General features: G+C 48.8%; 1 protein-coding gene across 1 annotated transcript in view; it reads left to right on the forward strand.

The window, feature by feature from the left end:
• HTT (huntingtin) overlaps positions 1-20,206 on the forward strand; it is a 190,318-nt gene that overhangs the window by 105,936 nt on the left and 64,176 nt on the right. Inside the window, 9 exon segments of the mRNA XM_044295709.1 lie at positions 409-557; positions 1,035-1,171; positions 2,364-2,480; positions 2,554-2,676; positions 2,778-3,010; positions 11,737-11,879; positions 12,589-12,796; positions 14,968-15,112; positions 16,651-16,830. Coding sequence (XP_044151644.1) covers positions 409-557; positions 1,035-1,171; positions 2,364-2,480; positions 2,554-2,676; positions 2,778-3,010; positions 11,737-11,879; positions 12,589-12,796; positions 14,968-15,112; positions 16,651-16,830 — 1,435 coding nt within the window.

Consider the following 20,206-nt stretch of genomic DNA (forward strand, 5'->3'; position numbering starts at 1 on the left):
TTCACGGTCTTTAGCTCCCCACTCCGCTTTCCATTGGAGGGGGAATACATTTGAATAATCAGATGTACCTTCACTTCAAGTCCAAAGGATCCACATTTTCACTCTGTTTGACCTGCTTTCTGTTCGTGTTTGGCTTTTTAGACTGCGCTATTCTGTCTGACCAAAAAAGTTGGAAATAGACTGAAGGCAGGTCAAACGGAGTGCAAAGATGAATTAGATTCTGTCTGCCTCACTGAAGTGAATGTACCCGCTGCATAGAGGTTTGGGGTATTCAGATATATATCCCAAGGGAAAGTCGAGCAAAACGCTTAAATGCAGTGTGAATGGGGCCTTAACGGTCATGTTACTTGCTTATTAGCTATATCTATAATGAAGATAACTTGCGATGGGTTTCTATTAACACAACAGGGAATCAGAAGCCATCATCCCGAATGTATTCTTCTTCCTGGTACTACTGTCCTATGAGCGCTACCATTCCAAACAGATCATTGGCATTCCCAAAATCATCCAGCTGTGTGATGGCATAATGGCCAGTGGGAGAAAAGCTGTGACCCACGGTAGGTAGACATTACATATGACAAATGGTGGGCCATTAGAGTTTATTAGTAGCCTTGTCCTAGATGCAATTATCAGGGATTATCCTCAGGATTGGTCATCAATATCAGATCAGCGGGGATCTGACACCCGGGACCCCAGCCAATCGGCTGTTCCTAGGCCAGGTGACGTCACGTTCATCAGTCATGTGGCCTAGTTGCAGCTCAGCCTCATTCAAGTCAATTGAGCGGAGCTTCAATACCAAGCACAGCCGATATACAATGTACAGCGCTGTGCTTGGTAAGCTCCTAGGAGAGCTCCGCCGAGCGCCACAGCTTCCCGAAACAGTTGATCGGCGGTGATACCAGGACTCAGACCCCAGACAAGGTGATTTTGATGACCTATCTTGTGAATAGGCCATCAATATTATTTCCCAGATAACCCATTTAATACATGCACATTGTAGTAGTATAGCAATGACGGTTGTCTCTGTATTGTAGCTATTCCAGCACTGCAGCCCATAGTCCATGACCTATTTGTATTAAGGGGAGCAAATAAAGCTGATGCAGGAAAAGAGCTGGAGACTCAGAAGGAAGTTGTGGTGTCAATGCTGCTCCGACTGATCCAGTATCATCAGGTGAGGAGGCATCATGCATTTATAAAGACAGTGCCCAAACACTATGATCAAAAGAGAAAAGAAAATGAAACCTGAATTCAGTATTTCTGCACAGGACAGGTCATTTATCTTTTCTTATGTTAAATGTTATCTGATGGAAGCAGTGATAATTGATCATATCAGTCTTTGTTTAGCCCTAATGAGTGAGCAAGTCTCTGGTTTAATGGGTGTTCAGACCAGAGACATTTATGGAATATACGCCTTTTTGGTATGGTTTTGGGAACATGGGGGTACCATGACCCTGGTTTTGCAGTCCAAGGCAGCAGAAGGTGGTAGCGCATACGATGCATACTCATAATGGTGAAAATTGCCTCCTATGTGCCGTCGACTCCGGCCATCTTAGGTTTTAAAATAGTGGTTACACATAAGTGGAGATCTTGCCTATAAGGTACTAACAGATACCATGCAAATTGCATATATTTGTTTGGTCAGCAAACCCATTTGAAAAAAACGATGCTGAAATATATATGTTGCCTCACAATCCGGATTTCAAAGTGCAATTCACATGTTTGTCACCATTGGGTTCCCTGTCAGGTAGGGAACTCCTGTATTGCTGTTCTCTACTCAGACCACTGCCCCTGCCAACTCAGATAATCCATCCTAAATGAAGTCCCCAAATGGGCGACGGTCCTTAGCCTGACCAAGTGCACATGGTCCAATACCAGGAGATAACATCAGAGGCAAGGCCACAAACAGGCAGCAGGTCAGAGATCCAGAATCTAGAGAGCACACAGCTCAATCACAGGCAACTGTAGCCAGTAGTTGCCCATTTAAATACTTTGCAGACAGGAAGCGCATAACACCAGCGCAGCGCCTTATTGGCCCAACGTTACCTGGGCTGGGTGCCACATTAAAGGGGTTCTGGAGCCCCCCTTTTTTTTTTTTTTTAACCTCTATCCTCTGGGTTCCCGGATGTTGGACCCCCTCCGATCAGATGCTGATGATCTATCCAGAGGATGGGTCATCAGTTGAAAAGAACCAGTTGAACCCCTTTAATAGAGTGACACCAGCAGCGCTGGATTACAAGCCAGCCTCGCCCTGGGAGCGTGGACACGTAAGTACATGACCGTCACGACACACCGGGTTACCCTGTCTTATAAGTTTGTAGCAAGGCATTATCTCCTTGATCTAGCTCAGAACTTTGTGTTTCTAGGTACTGGAGATGTTCATCTTGGTGCTGCAGCAGTGCCACAAGGAGAATGAAGATAAGTGGAAGAGGTTGTCCCGACAGATAGCTGACGTTATCTTACCCATGTTGGCAAAGCAGCAGGTATGTGATGCTATCGCATGGGTTTCTTGAACTCTTGGTATTTTGGCATTTAACCACGTATTTTGTCTCCTAGATGCACATAGACTCTCACGAAGCACTGGGGGTGTTGAATAGTTTATTCGAAACATTGGCCCCTTCGGCCCTACGTCCTGTAGACATGCTGTTGAGAAGTATGTTCGTCATTCCGTACACTATGGTAAGTAGAAGCAATCAGTTTGCTTACATCACGTAGGAAACGCTCTGAATCCTAGTGGGTAGAGAATCTTATGAGTAATTTTGTGTGCTGGTATCACACAGGCCTCCGTGAGCACCGTCCAGTTATGGATCTCTGGCATCCTGGCGATTCTCCGTGTCCTTATCTCACAGTCCACAGAGGACATTGTCCTGTCCCGGATCCAGGAGCTGTCCTTCTCACCTCTCCTGATATCATGTCAGAACATCACTCGATTGAGGGACAATACCCATCAAAACTCAGAAGAAGATGCTGAGCTGAACCAGATCACAGTTCCTCCAGAGGAAACCTTTTCACGGTAGATATTACTCTTCAGCCCATCGCCCAGAGGATGTGATGAGATTGATATGGTAGGGAGAGATCTACAGACACAAAGTCAGCGTGTCAGACCCTGAACCGTTTAAATTAGGCAAAATTTGGATGTCCTTACACTGCTTTTGCAATGTACGTCAGAAATATACATAAGGAGGATTTCCTGACTGATGCTTTTAATGTATGCTCCTGAATAGGATTCAATGATAGCATACAGTGTCCATGGGCTCCCATGTTAAAAATTCGTAACCCGTACTGTTTTTCTTTTTTTTTTAAATATTGGCTGCCTCTGTAGAGGATGGCCTTGCTATTCTATGCAACTAAAAAAGTTTACTGACGTACACCAGCGCTATAGAGACCAGTAAGACATGCATATATCACACGCCTATGGAATATATTTGAGGAATACACCTCCCTCAAATATTTCTGATATATATTACTTTACTGAGAGAGTAGTGGATGCATGGAATAGCCTTCCTGCAGAAGTGGCAGCTGCAAATACAGTGGAGGAGTTTAAGCATGCATGGGATAGGCATAAGGCCATCCTTCATATAAGATAGGGCCAGGGGCTATTCATAGAATCCATCAGCACTGTACTGACAGGCACAACTAAGGGCTTATTCACAAGATACCGGCCCGTGTGCGTTCCGCAATTTGCTGGCCCCTAATAGAACAGTCCTATCCTTGTCAGTAATGCGGATAATAAAAGGACATGTTCTATTTTTTAGCAGAACGGACATGCGGAAACTTCAGGTTTTTTTCCCCGGAACCATTGAAATGAATGGTTCTGTATATGGTCTGCAAAAAAAACAAACAGAACAGACACTGAAAAAAAATACATTCGTGTGCATGAGCACTTACTGGAAAGATACTGTAAAGGAGCTGGCCCCACAAATATTATATTCATGGTTTAGATCTGGGGTGGCTAACCTGCGGCTTTTGTGCCGCATGCGGCTCTTTGCCTCTTCAAGTGCGGCTCTAGCGGTGGAGCTGGGAAGCAGCTGCGCAGCCTAGCATCAGTTGGAGGACATGGCACGCGCCGCTCTCAGCGTGTGCCATGTTCTCTTCACTACCACAGTGGAGAAGGAGGGAGTCCCTCCCTCCCTAACCACTGTGACACTGCTGCCAAAAATGGGGAGATAGCAGGGAGGAGAAGGGGAGGGACTGTGGCCACTGCGCCACCAATGAATGTAATTAACATATTAATTCAAGTATAGGAGGCAGTTGGTGCCGGCGGCGGTATTATATACCCGGCCTCAATAACAGGGCATGCAAACCCTCCCCTCCTCCTCATTGGTGGCAGTGGCAGCTTCTGATCGGAGCCCCAGCAGTGTAATTGCGGGGCTCCGATCTGTTACCATGGCAGCCAGGACGCTACTGAAGCCCTGGCTGCCATGGTAATCTCCCTGCTGCTGTGTGTACTATGCACAGGACAGCAGGGAGTGTGTGAAGTCCTATTCACACTGATAGATCTCTATTAGGGTGAATAGGACAAGGCTTCTAGCCCCTAAGGGGGCTATTGGTAAATAAGAAAGTAAAAGCAAAGTAAAAAAAAAACACCAAAATACTAAAAGTTTAATCGCTCCCTTTCCTAATTTTAAATATAAAATTTCTCGTGCTTTTTTCCATTGGGGGACACAGACCATGGGTATAGCTTAGAGGTATTAGTAGGAGGGACACTATGCAAATGAAAGAGCTCCTCCTCCTCGGGCTATACCCCCAGACTCCACCAGGAGGAACTCAGTCTTTGCTTAGTGTCTGGTGAAGGAGGTTGACACTCTCTGATTCTACTCCTTTTTGTTATTTTTATTCTAGATGGGGACACAGGTCGGCATGGCGCCTTCCTGGTCCCCCGTGGAGTGCCCGCCGCCGTCTTTGGGACGTTGCCTGGCTGCCTCCATTTCCCCCCAAGAAGATAAGTGGATCCGGGCTCGACCTGTTAGCTCCGGCATCCCACCAGCTGCTGGGACGCCTGCTGCCTACCCTCCTCCAGAGCACTGTTCTCCTGGATTGGAGTCAGAAGTCTGAAGAGGCGCATCCCTGCTGGTCTGGACATCGAGGGAGCATGCTGAGCAGATAAGTGTTGCACAATCCCTCCCCCTCCCTCTGTGTCTATTTGTCTGTGGCTGCCTGGGTGAGCTTGAAGAAGGATCCTGATGGGGCACTTTCTTCATTTTGGCACTGGAGTACTGGCATCTCTTCCCCTTAAACTGTGGGCTTCAGCGCTTCTCTCGTCGGGCCTTGGCTGCTGCGCTCCCTCAGCGCCCGCCGGCAGGCCGCTCCTCCACGTGGTGCGCTTATTTTCGCGCATATTTTCGCGCGCGCGCATATTTTCGCGCGCGCGCATATTTTCGCGCGCGCGCATATTTTCGCGCGCGCCATATTTTCGCGCGCGCGCTTATTTTTCGTGCGCGCTTATTTTCGCACGCTTTTTTCGCGCCATAATGACGCGTTAGGGGAGGCGGAGCCTCGGCATGCCGCTCTGACTCTCCTTACACCGGAGACTCTGTTTGCTCATGGCCGTGCAGCTCCTCATCACTCTACTCCGTTTTGTGCCAGGCAAGCTGGTAGCTCAGTGGTACTGCTGCTGTTGCCCCATGTCCAGGCTTTCTGAGTTCAAAGCCCCTTTCAGCCTTCAAAAATTGTTTATATTATTCTAGATGGGGACACAGGTCGGCATGGCGCCTTCCTGGTCCCCCGTGGAATGCCCGCTGCCGTCCTTGGACGCTGCCTGGCTGCCTCCATTGCCCCCCAAAGAAGACAAGTGGATCCGGGCTCGACCTGCAGCTCCGGTATCCCACCAGCTACTGGGTCTCCTGCTGCCACCCTCCACCAGAACACTGCACTCCTGGACAAGGAGTCAGAAGCCTGATGAGGTGCATCCCTGCTGGTCCTGGAGTCGAGGGAGAAGTTCTGCAGGAGCAGATAAGTATTGCCTGCATCCCTGCCTTACCCCCCTCCTCCACCCCTCCTCCACGTCCCTGGGGGCCTGCGGTCCCCGCTTGGGCATCTGCCATGTCCAGCGCGGCCGCTAAATTGGTCTTAGTCACCAAGGCAACCATGTCCTTTAATCCTGTGGCGCTAACGACTCCATCTCTCTCAGTGGTCCCCACAGTGGGTGACTGACTACGAAGAGGCAGCGTGAGCGGCAGCATCCCACCTCGGATGTCTCGGTCTCTCCACCCCCCTCACCTCGCCGGTGGCGCTTGCGGACTGCTCTTCCCCCTCCCTAGGGAGAGTACTCCGAAGGAGAATTATCCGGCTCGGACGAGCCACGTCCTTTTTGGACTATAGGGCATTTTCAAATCCTGTGACGCCAACCACCTCTCTAAGTGGTTTTCCACAGAAGACGCCCGAATACTAACAGGGAGCGTGAGCAGCAGCATCCCTCCTCGGATGGCTCTGGCTCTCCCCCCCCCCCCCCCCCCTTCCTCGTCTAGAGGCGCGTTCGGGCGACTCTCCCCTCCCTTAGGGAGCGCAAGTCTGAAGGAGAATTTCCGGCTCTGATTAGGTCATGGAGCGGGACCCCTCGCCTAAGCTCTCCACCAGGGTGGCTGACTTAGTGGTGACTGTCCGAGACACCTTTATCCACTGGTCAGGAGTTCCCCCTTTTTCCGTCCAGGCAGTCGGAGACTACCATGTTCCCGGTCCATGAGGGATTTTTCCGCGGTCATGTCCAGGGCCTGGGGTGGTCTTAATAAGGTTCTCGACCACCCAGCGCATGAATATACTTTCCTTTCCCTGCTGACGGCGAGGAGAGGTGTCTCCTCCCCCTAAGGTGGATCCTCCGGTGGCCGGATTAGCCAATTATGTGGCCCTTCCTGTCTTAGTCAGTTCCTCTTTCCAGGATGCTGTAGACAGACGCATAGACTCTCTTCCAGGTCCTTTTTTCGCTGGCAGCGCGTCCCTGTGACCTACCTTTCACTCAGCAGGGGTAGCCAGTGCTCTCTCGGTGTGGTTACAACACCACCACCAGGAACTTGCGGTACGAGATGCGGCTACTAACACACTGGAGTTGGTTCTCCAGATGTCTCAGGCTTCTAACATTCTTTGCGAAGCTTCTAGGGACATTGTTTCCCTCTTTGCCCGCAGGTTGGCCATCTCTGTCACTCAGCGCGAAGAGATCTGATTGAAGGTGTGGGACGCTGACGCCTCCACCAAGCGTTCCCTTGCTAATCTCCCCTTTGGGGTTTCCAGGCCTTGTGGGGATCAGCTGGACGAGTTCGTCTCTGCATGCCTTTTGCCGTTTCTCATCTGGTAGGCCGTCGCCTGCTTCCTCCGCCGGGGGTCTCAGGTCGCCCGCAAAGAGGCCTTCCTTTGCACCAGCCTTCCCGGCACTAGAGGGCCCAGTCAGCCCGCCCTGCTGCTCCTAGGCCTATCACATGTCCCGATTGCGGAATCCCACCATCGATTCCTGCGCTTCGCCATTATGGGTCGACACTGTCAGTTTGTCGCCCTTCCTTCGGGTTGGCGACCACCCCGCGGGTCCTTGCCACGGTCCTGGACCGCTCATGGCGCTTCTTCGTACCAGGGGCATTCCTTTGCTGCCCTGTCGGGACGATATCCGGATAGAGGCCCCCCTCTCTACCGCAGACCACGGACAGCGTCCGGATCACTGTTCAGACCCTGGAACGGTTCGGCTGCCTGGTAACTTTCCCAAACTCCTGCCTCTTCCCGTCCCAGAGGCTCTCCTTCCGGAGGGTGATTTTGGACACCTCGGCTGCCAAAGTATTCTACCAGCCTTCAAGTCCTCCCAGGTCCAGGGGGCAGTGTCGCATCTGCTGCGCTCCCCGTGCCTCTCCATTCGGGAATACTTGCAGGTCCTGGGTCTTATGGTAGCCTCTTTCGAGGCCTTTCCATATGCCCAGTTTCACACTCGCCTGGCGCAACAGGAGATCCTTTACCTTTCAGCGGGTTCGGGCAGTTCTCCCTTGGTGGCTGTTCCCAAAGAACCTGAGGTCGGGGAGTTCCTTTCTCGCATTCTCCTGGACGATCGCCGCCACCGATGCCAGCATCCTGGGTTGGGGGGGCGTTTTCCAGTCTCGCACGGTTCAAGGAATTTGGCCGGCGGCAGAGTCTCGCCTTCCAATCAACTTTCTGGAATTGAGGGCGATTTTTTCCGCTCTCTCTCTCCTATTGGACCTCTCTCCTTGCGGGCCTCCCAGTGCGGGTTCAAACGGGCAATGCCGCGGCCGTGGCCTATATCGACCATCAGGACGGGACCCGCAGCCGGATGGTGATGCAGGAGGTGAAGTGAATTCTGACGTGGGCGGAGACTCACGTTCCGGTGTTGTCAGCAGTTTGCATTCCAGGAATGGACAACTGGACAGCGGACTTTCTAAGCCACAACACGGTGGATCCAAGCGAGTGGTCTCTGCATCCAGAAGGGTTCGAAGAAATCTGCCACAGATGGGACCGTCCGGATGTGGACTTAATGGCGTCCGGGTTCAACAACAAGATCCCAGTGGTCCTGGCTCGCGCCCGTGATCCGGAGGCGTACGGATGGATGCGCAGGTGTCTCCGTGGCAGGACTTCAGCCTCCTCTGTTTTCCTCTCCTGCCAAAGGGTCTACGCCAGTTCGAGGCGGAAGGGACTCCGACCGTTCTCATCACCCCAGAGTGGCCTCGCAGCGCGTGGTTTTTCGGACGTGGCTCGGTTGCTGGCGGACGCCCCATGGCCTCTTCCCGACGGACAGGACTTACTGTCTCAGGGCCCGTTCTTCCGCCGGAATTTGCGGTCTCTTCGTTTACCGGCGTGACTGTTGAAACCGCCATCCTGATAAAGATGGGGTTCTCGGATTCAGTGGTTAGGACCATGATCAGTCCGGGGAAGTCTTCTTCCTCCCGGATTTACTATCGTACCTGGATGGCCTTCCTATCCTTTTTTGAGGGTTCGGGGTTCCCCCCCCTTCGGTTTTCCATCTTGATGGTACTGTCTTTTCTTCAGTCTGGGCTTGTGCAGGGACTGTCGCTTAGTTCCCTGTAAGGTCAGGTTTCGGCGCGGGCCGTCAGAGGTCCCTTGCTCTTAAGGGTCCGGTGGTGACCTTTCTTCGGGGGTGGCGCATTCGGTTCCCCGTATGTTCCCCCTTTGTCTCCTTGGGATCTCAATTTGGTTCTGCGCGCTCTGCAGTCGGCTCCCTTCGAGCCTTTGAGGAGGGTCTCTCTGACTGTTCTCATCTGGACTTCCTTGTGACCATAGCTTCTGATACAGCTACATAGCGTAGTGATTAAAGTTCTGGGCTATTATGCAGTGGCTGTGAGTTCACGTCCCATCACGAGCTTTTAGGTCAGACTGGTGTCGAAGCTGGCCGCTCTTTCCTGTCAGGAGCCTTAATGGTTTTCCTCCAGGATTAAGTTGTGCTCCGTCCAGTCCCCTTCTGTTTGCCCAGGGTGGTCTCTCCCTTCCGCCTTGATGAGGATCTTGTCCTGCCTTCCTTTTGTCCTTCTCCGGCTAACCCCAAGGAACGCACTCTGCATTCCCTGGATGTTGTACGGGTCCTGAGGGTGTGTCTCGCGGCTACTGCTTCCGTCCGCCGTTCTTGGCGCTCTGGATCTGCTTGGCTATTTCCGCGGCTTGTCACGCTTGTGGTGGAGTTCCCCCGGCTAGAATTGCCGCTCACTCCATTGGGGCGGAGGGGGCTTCCTGGGCAAGACGCAGTCGTGCCTCTGCGTCTCAGCTGTGTACGGCGGCCACCTGGTCGTCCTTGCATACCTTTGCAAATTTTTGTCAGTTGCATTCACTGGCTTCGGCTGATGCGGCTTTGGCCGCAGGGTTTTGCAGGCTGTGGTTCCTGTTTGACCGTTGGGGCGTTCCTCCTGGCGGTGCTGATATTTTTTCCCACCCCATGGACTGCTTTTGGACGTCCCATGGTCTGTGTCCCCCAATGGAAAAAAGCACGAGAAAAGGAGATTTTTGTGAAACTCACCTGTAAAATCTTTTTCTCGTCTTTTCCATTGGGGGACACAGCTCCCACCCATTATTCCTGTTGCAGGAGGGGTCTTTAGTTCAGTTTTTCTGTTTCTGGTTGGACCTTATGGCTTGGTCCGATGGTTTCCATGATTTTTTCTTGCTCCTTCTCCTACTGCTTGTGCAACGCCTGAGTTCCTCCTGGTGGAGTCTGGGGGTATAGCCCGAGGAGGAGGAGCTCTTTCATTTGCATAGTGTCCCTCCTACTAATACCTCTAAGCTATACCCATGGTCTGTGTCCCCCAATGGAAAAGACGAGAAAAAGATTTTACAGGTGAGTTTCACAAAAATCTCCTTTTACAAACAATAAAAAATAAACATATCGCCATGCCTGAAAAAGTGTGAACTATTAAAATATTTTTTAAAAATGCAGTGAACGCCGTAACATGAAAAAAAATCAATACCGCGCCATTCGCCATTTTTAGTGGACTGCTCTATTATGGGCCGGATGTTCCATAAAATATGGAATGCACACGACTTTGAGCATGGGAGGGGGCGGGGTTCAGATTTGATCATGGGGGGGGGGGGCAGATTTGAGCTGGGGGGGGGGGGGGGCAGATTTGATACCCGAGGGGGTCTGACACTAGGAGTATGATATGTTATCTGACCTGAGCATTGGGGGTCTTATTTTAGGGCTCTGATTTGGACTTGATAAGCATTGGGGGTCTGATGAAAAATACAATTTTTTCTTTTCTTATTTTTCTCCGCTAAAACCTAGGTGCATCTTATAGGGCGAAAAATACAGTGACTTGGGTGTAAATGTATAGCTTGTGGCTCCTGGTAGTCAATGGTCATACGTTTGGGGGTTTTTTTTTGGGGGGGGGGGGGGGGGTTTCTGGCTCTGTCACCCCTGACCATCCCTGGTTTAATTCATAAAAAAATTAACAGCTTGTACCATTTGCATTATCCAGTGAGGAGTAAAAGGGAACCTGTCACCAGGATTTTGGGTATAGAGCTGAGGACATGGGCTGCTAGATGGCCGCTAGCACATCCGCAATACCCAGTCCCCATAGCTCTGTGTGCTTTTATTGTGTCAAAAAACCGATTTGATACATATGCAAATTATCCTGAGATGAGTCCTGTCCCTGACTCCTCTCACGTACAGGACTCATCTAAGGTTAATTTGCATATGTATCAAATAGTTTTTTTTTTTACACAATAAAAGCACACAGAGCTATGGGGACTGGGTATTGCGGATGTGCTAGCGGCCATCTAGCAACCCATGTCCTCAGCTCTATACACAAAATCCCGGTGACAGGTTCCCTTTAAGTATGGCTCCACCTGGTGTTCACAGTGTATAGTAATGTGCACGTCCACCTAAAGAGCTAAATGCTGGAGTACAGACATGCTCAGTGCTCTTCTCACAGCGAGATCTCTGCCTAGTGACCCTCTGTTCCCTGCTGGGCAACAGAAATCTTATGTCCCTGTTGGTTAGGAAGGAGCGGAGCCTTGGCAGGAGCACGGAAGTATTGCTGAAAAGACTCCTTCTGCAGGGAGAAGTAAGGACTCTTATTGTCAGCTGCCAGAGGGGGAAGGAGATCAATTCTGTCCAAAGCCCACCACCAGCAGCACAGATTGGCAGCAAAAAAAATAAAGATGACAATGGTATTTTTATACTAGAAACAGTGCATATTGCTTGAAAATGGTTATTAACAGGCCGTCATGACTGTTGCTATAAAAATGATTGTAACGCTGGGTTTGTAAGCAGTTGTAGCAGTCATTGGTATTGTTTTTGTCCCGGTAAAGCTTCCTGTTACAGCTGGTGGGAATACTCCTGGAGGATATAGTGCACAAGGAGCTGAAGGTGGACATGAGTGAACAGCAGCATACGTTTTACTGCCAGCAGCTGGGAACCCTCCTCATGTGCCTGGTCCACATCTTCAAATCTGGTAAATAAATCTGCCCACAGTGAAGCTGGTGTAATGTAGTGCTACCAGTATGTTAGCGCTCTGTATTCTTCGTTAGTAACTGTTCCATTTGATCTGGTAAGTTGCAGCTTTCTTTCCACCACTAGATGGGGACAGAGCGCCATACAAGGATTTCTGTCTCTTCTCGAACAGTTTTCTTTCTTTCCCCCTAATTAATATTTCTATTACTTTTTACTCGCTTATCTGGTGGACTTTCCCTTTCAGACTGCTGTATCTCAACCCGATTCTTTTAAAAACTACCTTAAGAATATGTGCGCCTCCTACTGTAAGATGTATGGCCTCTACGTAGGTCTTTCCGAAGTTTCAGCAAATATCGCGCGACTTACATCGTCTCGCTTCTATCACGTGTCACTTTGTTTAATCTCATAAATTACTGTATCAAAAAATGAAGCTGAACTCTGCTTTGTGCCTCATTAACAAAGCCTGTTACAGTAGGATGGAGCCCATATTCTTAACATAGTTTTTAAACGAATTGGGTTCGGATATAGCAATCCAAACCAGATTCGCTCAAGCCTAGTCCTGGGTGTCAGACCTCCAATGATCAGATACTGATGCTCTACCCAGAGGATAGGTTGCCAGTAAAAAAAAAAAATCTTGAAAAACCCTTTTAAGCAGTCTATTTCCCACACGTGTCCAGGGTATGTTACCTATTGTATGTTATGATTTTTAGGAACTTTCCGAAGAATCACGAGTGCTGCCACGAGACTGTTCAAGGGCAGCGGCGACAATGGCACCTTCTACACGCTGGAGAGCCTGAGTGACCTGGTGGAGTCCATGTTTCCCACCCATCCTTCTCTAGTTCTTCTCTGGTGTCAGTTTCTGCTGCTGATTGACTACACGAACTACAGCTGGTGGTCAGAAGTCCACCAGACCCTCAAGTAAGACCTAGCTTTATATCCTCTGCAGGAATGCCTGTCAGTAGATGGCCACTAGGGATGAGCAAATTGACTTTGGATGCTTCATCCGAAGTCGATTCGCAAAAAAAAACTTTGTTTTAATACTGTACGGAGCGGAAGCTACATACAGTATTAGAATGTATTGGCTCCGATGAGCCAAAGCAATTACTTCGCAAATGTATTTCTACTGTAAAAAACCTCAGAGTGAAAAACAGTGTTAGATTTTGCCACTATGTGAACATACCGTAAGATTGAAACCTACTGCCACTGCTCCGCGGCTTTTATGTAGCTAAGGCAGTGTAAGGGGAAATGGCGTAAAGTAAACATTGCAAATGAATGTCCATCTGTATCTCCTAGAATCATATCCCGTTCTATACAGATCAGCCACCTAGTGGTAGCAACAGGCATAGCATGGAGGTTAGCTTACCCTTGAGAAAGCTTGCTACCTATCCCTGAAGTCCTCTCTTCTGTCCGTCTAAACGTCACGCTGTGTTCTCCCCATTGTGCGGACTTCCATGATTACTCTCCCTAATCACATAAACAAGTTGAGCGTACGGCACAATTACCGAGCGCTGCCATTGTATTTCCCCCTGGTCAGCGTAGGAGGAATGGCCGCGGCTCGCCAATCGAATAGGACACGCTCCTTCATAAACACAGTGTTTGCTCCCACACAGCCATTGCGCACGGTACAATCTGTTCTACCAATTTATAAGTAATTACCCAGCCCCATATCATTAATTTAGAAGCCTAACGAGTTATTAAGTTTTTTGCTGCTATGGTTACCCCCTTTCACCTGATGTGGAGCAAGCCACCCAGACAGCCGCCTCTTGATTAGAATTTAGCATTTCATGTACTCCTGGATGAGCGGTATGGGGTAACCCTCTATTAACCGAGTCCTTATTAATTATTCCTTAGACTTCATGTTCTCTCTTTTTTTTTTTGGTTTTTTTGTTTATTATTTTTATGTTTTTTAAATTGCTGATTAACTTTTAACCGATATTCCCTGAAGTCTTAACGCTCCCCCTGCTATGGTAACAGTGAGGGATTCTCACTTTCTGGCACTCAAGAATCTGCATTGGCAGTGCTCCCTCTGCTGGAGAAGACATGTAATGCACAATGAGAAATCCCATTATTGACCGGCACTGATAATATTGCTCTACCACGGACAGGCTGCTATCTTTACTGCAAAATACACAGAAAATGAGTTGCCTGAGATTCAGCATATGTAACGATGCTCCACCATGGACATGACGCGTTTTGGGTGCAGTGAATCCAGACAGCTACATGTGGTCTGCACCAAATACTCGATGCAGCAGTATACTCGGGGCATAATGCCCTTATACAAAGCAAATGGGGGATTGGAGTTTGGCAGCTAGACCTTTTGTAAGTAATGTGGGATCGGAGAAAGATATGGAAGAGGTGATCTAACCTGCAGCCATACTCCTAGAGATCTACCCCAGGGGGCTGGACGGGTTTGTCCATCTTGTAAAGTGATATCACTAGAACAGGGATCAGCAACCTTTGGCACTCCAGCTGCAGTGCAACTACAACTCCCAGCATGCACACATTCCCAGCTGTTTTGTAACTGCCATAGAAGTGAAAGGAGGATTCTGGGAGTTGTAGTTTCAGGACTGCTGGAGTGCCGGAGGCTGTGGATAAAATGCTTCTACGTTATACTCCATGGAAGCCCACCCACCGATTAGGAGAATGGCTGGGCACCCGCTGGTCACACAAATGATGGCCTATCCTATTGACTCTGTGTCATCTGGAGGTGTTAGGCTATGATTTAGACCAGGGATTCTCAACCTGCGGCCCTCCACCATGCTCTGCTGTAGGCTGTCCAGGCATGCTGGGAGTTGTAGTTTTGCAACAGCTGGAGGGCCGCAGGTTGGGCATCCCTGATTTAGACTGTGTTCAGACTAGCTTCGAGACTTCCTTTTATAACCGAATCTTGATGGATCCGTTTTCCCAATTGGTCGTTGACTTTTCCATTTTCTACTTTATTGGAGTTTGTTACAGTTCTGGTGTTTCTTATGCCTAGAATATCGCTTCAGTGTCACATCAAGGAGAAACTAAATGAAGTCAGATTTATGTCATATCTGTCTGAGAACTCTCTCTCCATGAATAACGCAGTGTCTGATTCTTATATTAAGGAGAAACAACCTGTCCAGCACCAAACTGTTGCTGAGCCCTCAGATATCTACAGACAGCGAGGAGGCAGAGCCGCAGTCCAAGCTGGGCATGTGTAACCGGGAGATAGTCCGCCGGGGGGCCCTCATCCTGTTCTGTGACTATGTGGTGAGTAGTTCTATGTGCCCTACTGTATTACTCTGCTGGTTATCAGACGCGTGTAATATATAAATATATATTATATCCAAAGAATAAGGCAGCACTCCAAATATGGTGCAATCCCTCCAGGGATCGGAGACCTAGATAAATGCTTCATTGTGGATACATGGGTGAATAAAGACATCCACTTTCCCACGCATGCTGCTGTTTTCTTTCCATCCTGGGATGCGGAGCAAGACTAATCCGGCATGATCCCCAATGCATGTCAATGGGAACGGATCCGTTTTCTCTGACACAAAAGAAAACGTATTCGTCCCCCATTGACTTTCAGTGGAGTTCATGACGGATCCGTCTTGGCTATGTTAAAGATAATACAACCAGTTCCGTTCATGGCGGATGAAGATGGTTGCATTATCAGTAACGGAAGCGTTTTTGCTGAACCCTGCCGGATCCAGCAAAAACGCTAGTGTGAAAGTAGCCTTATTGGAAGGGCAGTCCGTATACGTAAATATCCTTTATTGCTCAGTGCATCCGATGAGTGCAGATTTCATTAACCTAGCTCCGTTTAGGAAGTAAATGCTATGAGCAGTAAGGGCCCAAATGTAATTTGACAGCCCCTCTTGCCTGTCATGCCTGCCAATCAAGTCCTAGATGAAAGTAATCTGCTCTTTATAAGATGAGGCTGTCCTTTTTCATTTCTTTTATGCTTTAATGATGTGACTGAATAGCTGTCATCACGGGCTTTCATCCCATTGTATTCCTCCTGTCGAGATTTGATGGCAGTGACTCTCGGCTGCATTGAAGGTCCTTTTAGCTTTGCTGTATCTCATGCAGTTTTGTGATCACCGCGACCGCTACAGTGACATAAGATCCACCATCGATCATCATAATTGAAGGAATTGTCCGGAATTAATGTGCTTTCACACTTACGTTGTTTTCCGGAATTGAGATACAGCAGAGAATCTCAATACGGTAAAAACGTTTCCGTTTAGTACTCACGCATTCTGAATGGAAAGAGATCCGTTCGGGATGCCTTCCATTCCTTTAGCATTCCGTTTTGTGACCGGACACCAAACCGCTGCAAGCTGCGGCTTTGTGTCCAGTCATAAAAACTGGAAAAAAAACTAAATTAACAACGCAAGTGTGAAAGTAGTCTTAGAAAAACATGGCTGCTTTCTTTCAAAAACAGTGCCACCTCTATCCCAGGTTGGATGTGGCATTGCAGCTCAGACAGATTCATTTTAATATAGCTAAGCTGCAGTATGACATACAACCTGAAAACAGGAGTGGCGATACCTTTTTGTTTTAGAGGACATAAATTTAACACATTTAAAGGGGATGTCCAGAATTAGAAAAACATGTCCAGAATTAGAAAGGCTGCTTTCCTTCAAAAACAATGCCATCACAGCTGAGGTCTATTCACTTTTAATAGAGTAGAGCTGCAGTACCACACACCGCCTGTGGACTATGGTGGTGCTGTTCTGGGATGAAGACAGCCATCTTTTTTTAAACCTGGACAACCCCTTCTTGCTTTCCTTGTGTTATAGTGTCAGAACTTGCACGATTCGGAGCATCTGACCTGGCTGATCGTGAACCATGTGCAGGATCTGATCTACTTATCCCATGAGCCCCCGGTGCAGGACTTCATTAGTGCGATACACAGGAACTCCGCTGCCAGCGGCCTCTTCATCCAAGCCATCCAGTCCCGCTGTGAGAACTTGGCCACCGTGAGTGTCTCATTTCTATCACCAGAAATGCTTGGGGGGAAGAAGGGGGGCCTCTATTCTGTGATTGATTATTGCTGCCTCATGACCCAAACCTAATGGGGCACCTGGACTTCACCCCTCATGGCAGGGGACAAAATAGATGGGAAAGTCAAATGTGCATGTTAATGAGGAAAACTGATCGTCCTGCGTCATCTAGTATTTTTTGACCGGTAATTATTTTATGTCTCTTTGGCTGGTTTAACCCCTTCCTGACACTTCTGTGGAATCACTACGGGATCAGCTGTGACTGGCAGCTAGGCGCCTGCTGTAACTGGCTGGAATGGTAGATGGTATCAACCCTGGTCATTCATCCCTTACATTTCATGGCCAATACTGACTGGAGCATCTAAGCCGTTTACAGACTGAGAGGCCTCCCCGTATACCCCATATCCCCCACTCCCAACCCCATCTATCCTTTTTAAGGGGGTCGCTCATGAAAATATTCTGCAGTTTTAAAAACCAGCACCTGGATCTGAATACTTTTGTAATTGCATGTCATTATAAATTGAGTATAGCCACTGAATTATTCAATAAAATGTATCTGTATAGCGCCACCTGCTGTTTGTTGTCTTATTTCTCTGTCCGCCTCACTGAGATGGCCACACATGCTCAGTTTCATCCCTCGGCTACATCCTGGTCTGTGATGGGTAGAGAGCTGTAGCAGAATGGACACGCCCCTTGAGCTGTGATAGGGAGAGCTGAGACACGCCCCCTGAGCTGCAGCAGAAAAGACACTCCCCTGAGCTGTCAGCTTGATATAAATCTAGCAGAGCAATAAATGGGGAGATCTCTGGATCCATGTGAGGTACAGGGCTGGTTCTAGCTTTGTTAGAAAGAGACTGTCATGTACTATATGATTATACTGATTTTCATAGTTTACATCAGTCATGGGATAACACTTTTTAGGGATCTGCCATATTATAGAAGTGGACATGATGTGGGTTAACCATTTAAAGGGGTTCTCCCATGACTAATGTAAATACTGAAAATCAGACATCTTATAGCACATGACAGTCTCTTTCTAATAAAGCTAGAACCAGCCCTGTACCTCACATGGATCCAGAGATCTCCACTTTCATTGCTCCAGTTGTTCTGTTTGGTTTACAGTATATCAAGCTGGCAGCTCAAAAGGTGTGTTCTTTTAAGCTGCAGCTCAGGGGCTGTGTCCTTTCTGCTGCAGCTCTTTCCCTATCACAGTTCAGGAGGCAGTTGAAAGATTAAACATCTCAGTGAGCAGGTCAAAGAAATAAGATTAAGAGCAAACAGCAGGTGGCGCTATACAGTTATGTTTAGTTGAATAACTCAGTGGTTATAGTAAATTAATTAAATGTAATTAGAAAAGTATTCAGATCCAGGTGCTTGTTTGAAAACTGTAGAATATTTTTTGTGGGACAACCCTTTTAACCCTTTCGCTACCAGTGCCGTACATGTATGGCGCAGGAGCGATAGGCAAACATGGCGCCTTCTCGCACGTGCAGCGGGCTTCATGGCCGGCAGGTCTCTGCTGTTTCAAACAGCAGAGACCTGCGGCTAATTACCGCGGCCTTTAGATGCCATGATCAAGTGAGATCACGGCATCTAAATGGTCAAAAACCCGGACACTCGCGCTTACCGGCGTTACCGGCAACCTCTGTGGCCAATGAGGATGCCGGTAATTGATTTAAATGTACTCAGCCTCGCAGAAGAGGCTAAGAGCATTCAAATTGCAATTCTTATTTTGACCAAGAGGTGGCAGGCCAACATAAGAAATTAGTAGAGCTGAGCGAATTTCCGTTTATGAAATTTTGTTTGTGATTCGTTCACTGGTAAAAGGTGAACTGCGTTATGGCTTCCGTTGCCACGGACCATAACGCAATTCTATGACAGAATGTATAATGGAATGCCTTTAGAGGCATTCCGTTATTCATTTCGTCATAATAGAAGTCTATGGACTGCAAAATGGATCCGTCCAGTTTCCGTTATGCAAGGGAGTCCGCTTCTGCATAACGGAAACTGGACGGATCCGTTTTGCGGCCCATAGACTTCTATTCTGACTGAATGAATAATGGAATGCCTCTAAAGGCATTCCGTCATACAAATGACGTCATATGAAATTCGCTCATCTCTAGAAATTAGCAATAGACAGTAATACATTTATTTTAAAAATACATAATTGTTAAAAATTTAAAAATAGATTTCTCATCGGTATTATTGGAGGACACAGGCTTGACCATGGGTATAGCTGCTGCCACTAGGAGGTGGACACTAAGCACAAGGTGTGAGCTCCTCCCTCCAGCTATACCCTTCCTACAGGGACTAAGCTAAAACCGTTTTAGCTTCGTGTCTGTAGGAGGCAGACCTCCCTTTTCTTTTCTTCTTCTTTTTTTTTTTCTTTTTCATTTTTTTACTTTCCATTTAGCGGGATTTCGGGCAGTCCGGGCTGCTTCATTCCCACCAGGGAGATCAGGGTGTCCCCAAGCCCGCTACTCGTTCTCTATCTCCAGAAGTCAAGGAGGACCAGAGACTCCTAAAGCCTCTGCATCCCGCCAGCCTTCGGATCATCGCGGCCGCCCAACACAAGTCCCCTCTGTTTCCAGTGTAGCGGCCCTCCCCGCGGGGAGCCCATGGGAGAGTAGGCCTCAATTAGTCGCGGCTCTGGTGGAGCCCCAAACCGGACGCAGTAACAAGGCAGAAGGGCCTGCACACCGAAGGTGGTGATTCAGCTGGAGCCAGGGGGGGGCAGAAGACGTTGGATGGGTATTTCTGAACCCCAAAGTGCTCCCCTCCTCCCCTTCTTAATTACCTTTTGTGGCCTCCCCCACGGAGGCCTTGTCCCCTCCAGGCATCGTTCTCCGGTCGGGTGGGGGTAGGGTAGGAGAAGCGCTCTATCCGCCGTTTGCTCCATCTGCAGGCCCTTCTGCCTTGTTACTGCGTCCGGTTTGGGGCTCCACCGGTGCCGCGACTAATTGAGACCTACTCCCCCATCGGCTGCCCATGGGCTTCAGCATTAAGCGTGACCGGGGGGGGGCGGAGACTTCTTTGCAGGGACAGCAGAGAGTCAGGCCTGCGCTTCCCGGCAGTTTTCAAATTCGCCCATATCCTGTTTAAAATGTACCTCGGTGGGACTCTGGAGAAGCTCCTCCGGACAAGCTGCATTGAGGGACACAGACTGGGTAAGCTTAGTCTCCCCTACAGGGTTTAACCTACCCCCCATTCCCCCATCCTCATTATGTCCGAACCAAGGACCCAAAGCAGGCGGTCACATCGGTGCGCCATTTTGCTTGTGCATCGTGTCACTCACAATTTCCATCCTGTCAGTCAGATCCCCTCTGCTCTGCTCCACCATCAAGTGGCTCTG

The sequence above is a fragment of the Bufo gargarizans genome, chromosome 1 (genome assembly GCF_014858855.1).
Source record: "Bufo gargarizans isolate SCDJY-AF-19 chromosome 1, ASM1485885v1, whole genome shotgun sequence".
Classification (NCBI taxonomy): domain Eukaryota; kingdom Metazoa; phylum Chordata; class Amphibia; order Anura; family Bufonidae; genus Bufo; species Bufo gargarizans.